At 46.5% G+C, this 13,739-nt stretch overlaps 1 protein-coding gene across 1 annotated transcript in view; it reads right to left on the bottom strand.

Annotated features, from left to right (window-relative positions):
- The window catches only part of SEPTIN8 (septin 8), a 60,948-nt gene that overhangs the window by 7,195 nt on the left and 40,014 nt on the right, over positions 1 to 13,739 (bottom strand). Inside the window, exons 5-6 of the mRNA XM_026659467.2 lie at positions 3,791 to 3,952; positions 1,221 to 1,317 (exon numbers count right to left, since the gene is read on the bottom strand). Of these exons, the coding sequence (XP_026515252.1) occupies positions 1,221 to 1,317; positions 3,791 to 3,952 (259 nt within the window). The remainder of the gene's footprint in view (positions 1 to 1,220; positions 1,318 to 3,790; positions 3,953 to 13,739) is intronic.

The following is a 13,739-nucleotide window of genomic DNA, read 5'->3' as shown; positions in this document are numbered from 1 at the left end:
AATACAGGGGGCGGAGGGGGGAGGATTGAGGGGAAGGGAGGATTGCAAGGATAAGGCAGGACAGATTAAACCCAGCGAGATCCTCTCTCAGGGAATGTGTACCTTTGGTGCAACGAGCGAAGCTTTCCAACAGGAGAGCATTGCAGAAGCAGGGCCTTTCCGTTTCAGAAGCATCTGCCTAGGCAGGAGACTGCTCTTTACCAGGGTGCCAGGTTCTAGGGCTAGGACAGCATTTCCAAGAGCAAGGGTCATGAGCACAAAAGGAATTAATGGCGGACCTATGAGAGGACCTATGGGACTTGGTGCCTTCCATACACGGATAGCCACGGAAATGGGTGTCATAGAAGGATGATGGGGCATGTGCACAAAGGTGTGTGGGAGCAGTTCTGTCACCAGGACTCTGCCCCACTCAAGGAAAAAAGGAAATAGAACCGGGTTGAAGGGAAATGTATATTTCCTGGATTTTATGTGCCGTTCTGAGCTGTTACTTCGACGGCATGGGGCTCAGGTGAAAGATCCTGCCCAGACTGCACAGCACGCGTTTTGAGAGGGGCTCCGAAAGGAGGAGCAGCGCTCGAGGGAGGGCACTTGTACTGCTCTAATCATCCCAGCACAGCACTGAGTGAATGCCTCCGAAGCACCTGAACAAGCTAGGGAGGGTTACAGTCCCCCACCTAGACATTCAGCACAGAGCCACTGTTGCTGGGAGGATCACTGGAAGAGAGAGAGAAGCAGAAAGACCCTCAGGAGCAGCTGAAGTTCCCACCCTGCTCTGAGAAGAGCTCCCACACACTGTATAAAGCCAACTCTCCTTCCACGGCTTGAGTTGCATTGGTTACAATAGCTCATCATAAACTTCAGTCTAAGCTTTCACCCTATAATTGGCTGCTCCTAGGGTTTTCCCAGCTGGAACCTCTCTGACCCAGAGCTTAGCTCTCTCTGTTTAGAACCCTGCTCCAGCCTGGTTGGAGCAAAGGGAATGCACCTGCCTGTATGACCCAGCCGTAACCACACTGCACCTTCAGGCAGGGTTCAAGCACCTGATAACTTGATTCAACAAAGGAGCCCTGAATGGTGATACAGAATCCTTGGGTCTCTTGCCCTGGCACCCACACTCTGACATGGTGGTAGAAGAAAGACGCGCAGGAGAGAGCGTGAGCACACACACACGCCGAGGGGCTTCACAGCTCTGAAACGTGCCCTGCTGTTGACTTCCTTACCTTGCACCACCCCCCAAGGGTACTGCCGAGCTCTCACCAGCTTGTTTCCAACTTTCACCTCCTCCGTGCTGCCAACAACAGCAAAGGGCAGATGAGCCTGAAACAGAATCAGCCCAGGGATTCAGTGCACACGCTAGAATCTCTCACAGGCATCAGTCTTACAAAGCTACCATGAGCTTCTTCTAGCCAGGCACAAAATCTGCTTCAAAATCATTTATCTGAAGCACAGAATCTTTGTTACTCAGCGTGAAAACAATCTCCACTCTGAAACGGCATAGGGCACCCTGCGTGCCCAACACCTGCTTGCCATGGAGCCGTGCAGTGCGGCTTGGAGCCAGAGCATGGCACAACAGGTTCAGGTACCGGCTTTGGCACTGAGTCAGTTAGAGAGAGATTTTATTAATGCCCTGGACAGCTACTTCCAAACTACAGCTGTTCCCAACACATAAAGCATCACTGGCTTCCACGGCTAGCAAGTAGAGGCCCCTCCCTGCTAGATTGTTCTTACTGCTGTAGCATCCCCAGTGTGCTAAGCCCTGTCTGCACACAGAGGGTGGGACAATGCCTTCTTTGAAGAACATACAAACAAAGACATTTGTTAGTGGTGATTTGCACAGCAGCTCACATGAAGGCACAGGATGGGGCGTTTGCAGGACACATCACATGCTGGTTTAGTTATTAGAGACATGGTATCCAAGAGTGAGGGCGGGGGGGAAATCGCAACACGTTTAGGGAACATGGCATCAAGACGACATCATCAGCTTTGTAAGTGCAATAAAGGAGGGCATTGGTTGAGAACACATAGTGTTCATTGGACACAGCCCTTACATAGAGAGCTACAGGCACTGTCAGTCGCTCTGTCCCATCCCAAGGCAAATATCAATTAGAGAACATGTGTTACATTCTCACTAATCTCCTCACATCACCGCTTCTCTCCTCTGTCGTGGCACTAATGCTGGAGGTTGGAAAGTCACGCTGCAATAAGTTATGGCAATTACCAGTACAGAATGACCACCCAGCCACACACTAAGCACCAGACAGCTGATCTTCCCCAAACACCAGCACATGCAGGGTTTTACTGTGACAGATACAAGACTGGTTCGATTACCTGCTGGTCAGCCGGCAAAGCTCTCAATAGTCAATGGGAGCTTTGCTGGAATAAGGAGCACAGAAAACATTAGGAGCTAGGTATTATAGTGGTAACCAGATGCGGGTAGGTATTATGCCAGTATCCAGAGTTCACCACGCTGTTAAACATACTGCAATCTTGGTCTGCTTCCCAGGGATTTCAATGGGGAGGGGCTAACAGAGGTCCTTCATTAATAGGCGGAAGTAGACTCAAAAGTAGAACTCATGGGGAAATGTTCCCTCTTCCTCTCCCCATGAACAATTTTGACAAAAGAAAAAGAATTTTAATTTTCATCAACTTTTTTCTGCATTTTTCAGTTTTTTGTCAAAAACAAACAAACAAACAAAAAACCACACAACAGTAACCAAAACCCAAAATATTTCAACCAATGGGGCAAACATTTTTTGTTTTATTGCAAATTTTTGCCCAATTTTTTCAGTTTTTGGTTGCTAGTACCCCCCCCTCCCATTTTTGGGTTTTTTTTGGTGAGAGACCAAAACATTTAATAAAAAATGGAAATTTACTGTGGAAAAAGCCTATTTTGGTTTAAAAACCCCCAAACAAACTATTTCAGATGAAAAATGTCAACCAACTCTACTCAAAAGCACAATTCAGATTCCAGATAGCCCAATACATGGAAATTAGCAAGACTCACACTCACTTAAACCAGGGCTGAATTTCGCTTTAAAAAAAACCCAACAACATAGCAGAGTACAATCATCCCTATTTTTATTTTAAATTGGGCTCAATTTATTTGGCTTCCTTGGTTTAGGAGACTCTAAACTAGAGCTGGTTGAAATTTTTCACTCAAAGCTTCCCCTCCCCGCCATGAAAAGTGATCTTTTATTTTTTAAATAAAGAGATGAACAATTTCAGCACAAAGTTTCCTGTTTCAAAATCTATTGAGTCTTCAACAAAAAATTAAAACTCAAAAACGTTTCAGTTTTTCTCCTCTCCCTCCAACTCTTCTCCATTTTCTCCTTTTTTTATTTTGCTTCTGAAAAAGGATGGGAAAAAAACCCCAAACTTCAAAAACTGAACACTTTTCTGTTTTCTCATCCCTAAAGTCATAACATTTCTAATTTTTTCTAAACATTTAAAAAACAAAAAAAAAAATTGCAAAACATATTTCGACTTGCTGCAAACCCAGCCTTGAAATATCAGCATGCAATCTATTTTAGAGCAGAACATGGCTTCTCATAAGAGCTGTATGAGATTAAGTAACAGTCACACTTGAATTAAATTCCTGTACAGTGAGGTTTAAAAAAGGCACAAATCTCTTTAGCAATAGCCTTAGGCCTCTGTCAGATGCACTGCTCCTCTTTAAAACAGATCTAGTAGCCACACAACCCCCTTGAGGACCCACTTTAAAATGTGTCATTGTCCAGCAGTTTCCTTTGTTACAATATTCAGAGGAAAGGCAATAAGCAGCATTACTCACATTCATTACGGAGTTGATCTCTGCGACAGCGTCATCATCCGTGGGGAACTGATAGATCTGCACTCCGTTACTGACCAGCTCACTCATTATCTTTATCTTAAACTTGTGCAGCTCGCTCTTGGAAATGGTGTCTGCTTTGGCGATGATGGGGATAATATTCACCTACAGTGGGAGTAGGGGAGAAACCAGGGGAACCATTATAGGGCAGATCTGGGAGCAGCAGCCAATCATTGTCCCTGGCTGTGCAGCATATTGATGGATTTAGAGCCGCTATGGCACTGACCCTCAGAATAGCTGTGCCGCCTGGACGGCCCCTTTAAATTTCTTAATATGCCACACATGTTACACTTTGCATGTAATAAGACAGGCAGCAGCACCAGTACAGCTAAGCACTGGATGGTGTAGGATGCCACCATCTAACTATGTTTTCTGCAACAGTAACTTCTAGAGAAGCTAAAGGACAAATGCCCTGTGGACAATGTCATTAATGTGGACAACGAGTAGATCAAACCCTCTGTAACAAGCAAAAAAAATCAGACAAGACGTTATCTTCAGAGACTCTTTTCCTGGTTTTAGCCTTAGCCCAGTGAGCGCTGGGACAGGACATCGGTAGTTCCTGTAGGTGCAGCCATGATCAATAAAGCTCATACTTTTGCGCTTCACGATTGTCTTGTTTAGGCCATTTCATCCCTGAAATGTTACAGATAGTGTGAAATGAGACAGCGTGATTCAATGGGGGAAGAGCAGAGACTTGCTGTCAGAATCTTTGCAGCAATTTATTTTAACGCTTGTTAAAACTCTCCTTGAGTGCCACACTATGTGTGTGTCCTGCAGATTAAGTGAGCGACTGGGAAATGACACCCAGCTGTGAAGTGCCAGTATTCTTATGCTTGGCGTTACTTAACAGTGTTTTCACATCAGCAGCTCAGACCCAAAACAAACACTGTACAGTTATTTCACTCTGGGTTCTGCAAAGCCATTTCTCCCATCTACGCTAACCTCCACCGGGAGAGAAAGTCATTCACATTCACTGTGTAGCCCAGTCTAGCAAAACCTAGGGCCGTTTTGACATTTCTCAGGCAGGAAGCCATTTCACTATCATCTAACACTGTGCAGAGCTGGGAAGCCTGCTACACAAGGCAGTGTTGGGGTTAGGGTGGAAAGTCCTCTCTTGTCCTCCCTCTGGAGGGTTGGTGAAGGAGAGAGCACTACGGGGGAGGAAGGGGAGTATTGGGGGAAGTGAGAAAACAGGCTTTGCTTTCTCTCTGGGGGACCTTGCACAAGGAAAGGCAGCAAGTTGTGAGTGATTTGTGGTGTCTGGGGGCTTTTATAGGCCACCCTTGGAGGTGCTGTGTGTCTGAAGCTAGACTGCACAGAGTCTGAAGGCAGCTGGAGTCGTGGGGGTAGGGAAAATCAGTTTACAGATCTGTCTGTGTCCTCTGGGATGCAGGAGGTGGTAGCTGATGGTGGTGAATGGCAAGTGCTTCCTGGGGAGCGGGACCCTTTTCAGCAAGTGCTTTTAAATAATTTCCCTCTGCCCAGAAATGCCAAATTCCATGTTACAAACCACCACTGAAAAATTCTGTATTGGTTCCATACTCCAAGCAGGGAAACACCAGACTCCAGACAAATTAAGGGAAAGTCTGATCTGTCACCTAATGTTTTTCTACTTCCCGTATTTTTGACCTACAGAGGTTGGAATTCAAAACTGTCGCTTGGTCTGTCTATTGACACCCATTAAAATAAATGAGGCTGCTCTCCCAGCTCTGAATCTCTTTGTAGCTCGCTAGGTGGCTTTCCACAGCTTTCATGTCATCCCCTGCTTAGCTCTCTGGTAGAAAAGGAGACCACTTACTGGATTAAAAAAAGTGACCCAATTCGCTAGCTGCCCCATAATGATATTTTCCCATATTAGGCTTTTGTGAGTGACGTTTCTACTCATGAAAGTAAACAAACAGCTGGACTCTGGCAAATTCTCCTGCCCAGCTCCTACTTCATATCTCAGTCCTGTCCTATGAGATCTGTGCAACTCAGTCCCAAGCTTCTCCTGACTAGAACCAGAGGTTAGGCAGCACAGTCCAGTGGTTAGGCTGATGAACCTGATTCTCCCAAGTCCCAGGTTAATTCTCTGCTCTACTACAGATTTCCTGCGTGACCACGGGAAAGTCACTTAGGGCTTGTCTACACTAAGGCCAGGGCAACACTAAATACTTAGGCTGATCCAGCTACATCACTCAAGGATATGACGTAGTTAAGCCAAACTAAACCCCAGTGTAGACAGTGCTAGGTTGGTGGAAGAATTCTCTTGGGGAGATGGATTAACTACAGCAACAGGAGAACCTTTTCCTGAAGCAGCACTTCTCGTGAAAGCTGCAGGAAAGTTAATCCGAGTTAACTGCCAAGGTGGGTTAGTTAAACCACATTAAACCCTTGTGGGGACACACTGATTCAGAATTAGAGTGCCTTTAGTTCAATTGAGCTTAATTCATTTCCAAAGGTTTAACTAATCCACTTTAAATTCATACCATTAGTTAATAAAGATTAACTTTCCTGAGTGTCCTTGTATAGACAAGCCCTTATTCTTTTTGTGCCTCAGAGCCCCATCTATAGAATGGGATAACAGCACTTCCCCACTTCGCAGCAGTGTTGAAAGGATAAACATATAATTCAGAAACTATGGCAACAGGAGCCATATAAGTACCTAAGACAGACAGACAGCCTGGAAAGCAGTCTGTCTGTCTTGTTCCAGTTGCCAGGGGCCAAATGTCCTTCTTGTGAAAAAAAACATCACAACGGGCTATCTTGTTAACCATCTGAGCAGAGACAGAAAGGACTGAGTAGACCCAGGACTCCCAGTGGTGGTCTCTCCAGGTCTGGTATAAGGCCCATTTATCTGTGTGGAAGAATGAATGACCTTGGGAGGAAAGCCCAGGGCAGACTGCATGCGGTTTTGCACCTTCCAGCATTTCCGGGAGTTTGTGCTGACAATTCAGCAGGGCTTGTGCTTTTAGAAACATTGTTTAGTCATTCCATTTTTGGACAATTTAATCATCCTGTTTCCCAACATACCCTCTTCTCAACAACCCAAATCCTCCAGAGAAAGGATCAGAACCTGGGACTCTCTCTGACAATATGTCCCATAGCAGCTAATGAAGGATTAGAACATTGAAACCCAGAACAGGGATCAATTTGCCTCAATTGTCTTTATTAGTATTGAATGGTATAATCTGACCACGCAGTCAGAGACAACAGGTCCTCCTTCTAACAGCATTAGCTAAATTCAGCCTTCTACCTATAACAATGCAGGAGGCAAAGGGCCCCACACAGTTTGCCCTTCCAGTGGGGATGAGGAAGCAGAGATTGTGTTAACAGCTGTTTCCCCTGGTATTTTCCTGGGCCCTTGCACTGCTCAGATAAAGTGCAGGCCAAGGCTCCTAGGATTTGGTTCTAATCCCCGCTGATCAGATTCTGTTTGCCTTGAAAAGGCAAATCAAGGAGAATCCTCTGCTCCACAATTTAAGATCCAAGAGGCTTTTTAAATAGATGATACGTCCAACAATCAGCAGCCAAAACAAATATGAATGCCAGCAATTAGCTAACAGCAAAAAGATAATGGTGTTTCAGTTGAATTAGTCTTGGATTATTCCAACTTTTCCTGACACCTGGCAAAAATATGTACAGCTGTTTAAAAAAAAAAAAAAAAAGACTGCATCAGGAAGGTATCAGAAAGCGTCCTGTTACAATGATTATGTCACCTCCTTCAAACTGGGTTTCACTTTCCAAGAACTTGTCAACTAACGATCTATATAGGAGGCCTGGATGAAAAGCAGGAGGTAACCCCTGCACACACTCTCCCCATCCCCTCTCCTCTTTGTCTACTACTCCCTTCCCCTACCCTTTTCCCTCTTGACTTTGATTTCCTTAATTTTATTATTTTTTTGTTTTGATATGTGTCGTAAGAACCCCTGTGCCGGGAATACTGCTGTTAATGCACAGAGGAATCCATGGCTGTGTAAAATATCTTGGTCTTTTCTGATGGATAATCCTTTTGTACTTGCTTTATATGTTGGCTTCTAGAATTTGTTTGGTTTGTTGTAAAAAAAAAAAAAAGATTGAAAAAGTCTAATAAATCAAAAACGTCAACAAAACAAATGGGGTTTCAAGTGCTGTTGAGCTTGATCCACCCACCAATGTACATCATTCCTCTTACAATGGCCTTCATGTATCTACTTGCAGCGTGAAGGACACAGCCCCAATCGACTGATATATAGTTTAGCTGGGAGTCAGAGCCAAAGTCTCATCTCACTCCTGACTAAGTTTATAACCAGCACAAGCCCTCTCAACAAACTGAACACGGCTGAAACAGAAAGAGGTTTATCCTTCCACTCCCTGAGTAGACCCTAACAACACAACACTAATAATGCTTTGCACATACACAGGGTTTTCATTCAAGGATTCCACGGTGATTTACAAACAATAATTGATCCTCATAGAACCTATGTGGGGTAGGGAAGTGTTATCCCCATTTTAAAGACAGAGAAACTGAGGCACAGGAGTTTACCATCTGGTTTTCAGCTCCCAACAAAATTGATGGGTGCTCAGCACCTCGGGAAAATCAGGTTACAAGTGTCTAAAGTCATTGGCCGAGCTGGGAATAGGATACAAGGGTCCCTGTGTTCTCACGCTGCTGCTCTAACCTCTGCACAGTCTGTGAGAAGGAGTGATTATATGTAAGGGCAGCGCTTACTGATTCGTTCTGATCAAACCCCTACTTGCCAGGCCTCAGAAGTAAAGCTTTCTGAAATCTAATGGTAATCCCCTTCATGCCCCTTTCTGATGTGATCCAGGTATTTACTGTGTATTCAGAATTCCTAAAAAGGATGCAGCCTTCACTCAGATATCATTGGCTCATTCTACAATGTTAAAGCTTTGGAATCAAAGGGCTAAAAGCACCCCATTTAAAAACCTTGCAATAGAGGGCCAGCCCTTGGTCAAATAGTATCCCAGAGCGAAGCAGTAATTGTCGCCTCTCTCCTCACCCCCAACAAAATAAGGGAGGTGAATATTCTTCCCCAGCTCCAATGGCATCTCACGTTATTCTGTACCCTGGAGGTCACCCGAATGATCCCGCCCACTTTGCCCTTCCACAGCATTGGGTTGCTCCAGTGTAATAAAACCAAGACCTAGGAGGACATAAAGTTTAGTACTGAATAAGCAGCAGTAAACTACCAGACACCAAACAGGGCTGGCTAGTGAGGGTTGCTTCAAACACATTCTGCAGAGAGCAAAACTCCTGCACTTTTGAATTTAGTTTTCAATAAAGTGCCATTGCACCCTGAAAAGGGACTATGGAAAACTGCACCTTCTTAGTCCTCCGTTCTGTAAATCAATACAAATTAATATGTTTTAATTTTTACTTCTTTTCACACTCCTGTTAGCACCGAAGAGTCAGTACAGCTGGATTCTATTTTAGCTTGTGCACCATCAATCAAACTGTTCCCCAAGTTCCAGTTACACCTGTGGATCCTCACTGACGGCAATGGAGTGGTACAGGTGTCACTGAAAGCAGAGTCTGGGAATGCACAGAAACAACTAAGGGCATAAATTGGCCTGCAGAACCCCTCTGTCGGGTGATGACATGCAAGTAATAAAGAGTCCATCTGGGATCTCTGAACTCAGGGTAGGGCAAGCAGTTAGCTTTATCTTGTAAATGGAGCACGTTGATTGGGAAATCATGGAGCGATGATAAACATGGAGCCCCAGGATGCCAGTTTTACAGAGTCACTTTCTAGGGCAGAATGGCACTTTAAATGAATAACTCAGCGTGTTTATCTGTGCCACAGGGAGATGATTTTTTTTTTTTAAAGTTCTTTTCTTATTTCTCTACTCGCACCAAGGGAAAAGCTAGACACATTTCAATTCAAATATGCCTCTTCTTGTTTAACAGACATCCAGTCATCTACTATTTACCTAAAATCCAGCTTTGAAGATGTTTCTGGCTGCCTGGAAGTAATTAGATACAGTAGACAACAGCTGGCCATGAGCTCAGCTGCAGAACAAATGCGGTATTACGGCATGATGGAAGACTTCATGCAAAAAAAACCTTAGCCCTAGAGGAATCTTGAAAATTCAGTACTTAGAGCAAGACGCATTATTAAAATCAACATAGGGAATCAAAACTGTATACCCAAGACCTGACCTCAGCCTGCTAATATGGTACAGCAGAGGTATAACAATCAGATTCCTACCAAAAAAACCCAAGCCCTTTGCTAAACAAGTCTTAGAACTCAAGCCAACGTAGGAACCAAACCGTATGAGAGAGAGGAGGATGGTCTAGTGGATAAGGGGCAGGACTGGGACTCAGTAGACTTCTGACCTTGAACTTGATCCTCAGAAGACCTCACTGATGTCAACACCTGTTGTGACTGAACCCTTAGGCTTTGTCTACACTGGAACTTCATAAGGAAAACGTTTGTTGTTCAGGGGTGTTAAAAAAAAACAAACCACCACCCCACCACTACCCCCCGAATGACAAAAGTTTTACTGACAAAGAGCACTGGTGTGAACAGCGCTTTGTCAGCAGGAGCGGTCTCCAGCCGACAAAGCTGCTGCCGCCATTCGTTGAGGGTGGAATTTTTTTTGTCAAGCAGCAGCTACTCTGCGTGCCCACAGCCGTGTCGCTCAAAGCTGCATAGTGTAGGCATAGCCTTAGTCTTTCTGATTCCTCAACTGCAAAATGGGGATGACAACATTTACCAGCCTACCAGGAAAGTGTTGAGAGGCTAAATTAATCCAAGCTTGTAGAGTGCTTTGGGATCCTTGGATGGAAGGTGGTGGTGAAAAGCAAAATATCTATACAGGCCTGGATTCAACAGAAGAAAGCTCACCAGTCTCCCCTTTCCTAGTCATCTAAAGACACTGCGTAAGTCTAGGTAATCATTCCATGCAATACAATCACTGTCTGAAGGCTTCGGGAGGCAATGCAATGGAACCATGTCAGGGTGGTTTAGCCAAGTGGCTTAGCCAACTTGAAAAAAATACTTCTTATATACGCTCAATTACAAATGATTAATTTTGGTATGATCCTAGCGGAAGCAGGGGAATGCTCCCGCTATAATTTTTCCTGGCTTCTATACTACCCCGTTGGAATCCCCGGCCCAACTCCCTTTACCTGGATGCCTGCCTGACTGCGAGGACTCCTCTTTCTCTCTCCCGTGCAGCAGAGTCCTTTTAACCCCAAGAAGGCGGGACCCAGGATCCGTGTGGGGCTTAACCCCCAGTTTCATCATGGGAAATTAGAGTGGAGCTACCCTAGGCTCTGTCCTGGAGTACTCTCTCCTCACTGTCCACTTCTCGGCCCAGGGATCACTACTATTGAGTTTAACCACATACAATTTATTAAACAGCAATTATAAACAAATAAGGACCTGGCTAGGTGACCAGCTGGCCGACTTGGGAGGGCTGGCCTCTCCCCATTGGCCCTGGGGACCTGTCACTCCCAGGATTCTGACTCCTCTTCGGCCCTTCCCCTTTCTCCTGATATTGGGAGAGGGCCAACAAAAAAAGCTAAGTTTCAGTAAGGGGCCTAAAGCCCCCTTTCACAAGGGCCACTTTAAAAAGGCAGCAGGAGACGTTAAGGGAAGGGAATGCACGAGGAAAGGAATATAAAAGCGTGGTGGGACCACCATCACCACCACAAAGAACGCCAGGAAAATCACACATGGGCATTCTTGCAAACATACTTTAGAGAACACGTAATGCTGGCATCACACCAGGAGGCAGAGTTTATTAGGGGAAAGTTTTCAGATGCCCTATGATATTAATGTAACAGCAACTCCGGGGTGCTGGAACAATTTGTATAGTGGGGGTGCTGAGAGCCATTGAACCGAACTGTAAACCCTGTATACGATGGAAACCACTTCAAGCCAGCGGGTACAGCAGCACCCCCAGCACCTATGCAGCAACTACAGTTCCAACCAAGGCGATCACAAGGTGGAAGCCAGTAAGCGGTGCCAAATAAAATGGAGCCAGCTGCTGGGGCTAGCGTGGGACACAGACATCTTCAATCTTCCTCCAGTAAATGTCTGCCATCCAGGAAAGTGCATCACAGCCACCTTTGGACAGAGGTTGGGTTGGACAGTGGACTTTAAAAGTGATTCAGAGGGTCCCTGGTTACTGCAGAGTCCATGCTCTAGTTTATTCCTGCGCAATGCAAAATTTTGCAGAAATTAATGTTGTGCGCACAGAATTTCCTTTCCCCCCCACCGAAATGGGCTGCAGAGATGTTGGCTGCCACTAGGGGCCTCTGGACCCAGCAGAGCCCAGCTCGCAAACAGAAGACAATGGGGGCGTTCCCAGCAGCTGCAGTTCTCAGCACACCCTGAAGGAAGGAGGCAGCGCATATAGGAAACTCTGTGCAAGCCCGGGACATGGCATCAGGCTGTTTCTCCCTCTGGATCCCTGGGGGAGGGGGGGTCCCTGCAGCTGCCTCTGGGGGGTGCGAGTGTCTGGGGGTGGAGGGGGCCATGGCTGCAGGGCCGGTGTAACCATTAGGCAAACTAGGCGGCCGCCTAGGGTGCCAAGATTTGGGGGCGCCAAAAAGCGGCGTGGACTCCGGCAGCTCCCCGACCCAGCTCACCTCCGCCTCCTCCCCTGAGCGGGACGCTACATCCTGCTTCTTCCCCCTCTCTCCCAGCACTTGCACCGTGAAACAGCTGATTCACATGGCAAGCCTGGGAGGAAGGGGGGAGGAGGAACGCGCGCACTTGGGGAAGAGGCGGGGTCAGGGCAGGGATTTGGGGAGGGATCCAATGGGGGCAGGGAGGGGGCGGGGCCATGAGGGGCCAGGGGGAGGGGAGAGGAGGAGGAACGCGCGCGCTTGGGGAAGAGGCAGGGCCAGGGCAAGGATTTGGGGAGGGATCCAATGGGGCAGGGAGGGGGCGGAGTTGGGGCGGGGCCACGGGTGGGGCTGGGGGGAGGAGGAATGTGTGCGCTTGGGGAAGAGGCGGGGCCAAGGCAGGGATTTGGGGAGGGATCCAATGGGGCAGGGAGGGGGCGGAGTTGGGCGGGGCCGGGGGTGGGGCCAGGGGGGGGCGCAAGGTGGAAGTTGTGCCTAGGGCGCAAAATATCCTTGCACCGGCCCTGCATGGCTGGCCTCTTGGGGGGGGGGGGGGGGGGGTCTGGGGGCCAGGGAGGGCCCCATTCAAGGTAAAGTGACCTCTGCAGTCATAGGACAAAAAAGAGGGGTTAGTGGGTTACAGATTGTTGTAATAAGCAGTGCATCCAGTGTTTATCTATTCAGTCCATGATTTTTAGTGTCTAGCACAATTATGAATTTAAGCTCCTGGGCTCATCTTTTGAAAGTGTTGTGCAGGTTTCCTTTGAGGATGAGGACTGGTAGGACTTAGAGTGATTGCTTTGTGAAAAGTTGTTCACCCACAGGTGCAGGGGTGGGTTTTTTGTGTGTCTTTTATCATTTTCCTATGTGAGTATATTTGAGAGCGTAGTGACTGTCTGGTTTCACCCACATAGTTGTTACTGGGGCAGTTAGTGCACTGGATGAGGTTTATGGAGGAAGTCAGTTGTGTTCTGAAGGTCCAATAAAAGATATTACCTCACCCACCTTGTCTCTCTAATATCCTGGGACCAACACTACAACTACACTGCATACAGGTAGCTATAGACATTTAGCTGGTGATTGAGAAAAGGGATTGGCATCCTAAGTGTTAAATGAACACGAGTACTTGTGGCACCTTAGAGACTAACAAATTTATTAGAGCATAAGCTTTCGTGGGCTAAGTGTTAAATATTCTTCAAGACAAGGAAATCACTTTTTATTAAAAAAGCAAGCTGAATAAGACATCAATGACCTTTCGAGCCTGCCTCCAACTCCCTCACAGCATGCTGACCAAGTAGAAAGTGTGTCAAGAAGCCTTAAATAACTTTAAGC

This window comes from Terrapene carolina, unplaced genomic scaffold, assembly GCF_002925995.2.
Source record: "Terrapene carolina triunguis isolate 2854851 unplaced genomic scaffold, T_m_triunguis-2.0 Scaffold629, whole genome shotgun sequence".
NCBI lineage: Eukaryota > Metazoa > Chordata > Testudines > Emydidae > Terrapene > Terrapene triunguis.
Note: the sequence above shows the minus strand (reverse complement) of the source record. Positions and strands in the feature narration are given on the sequence as shown.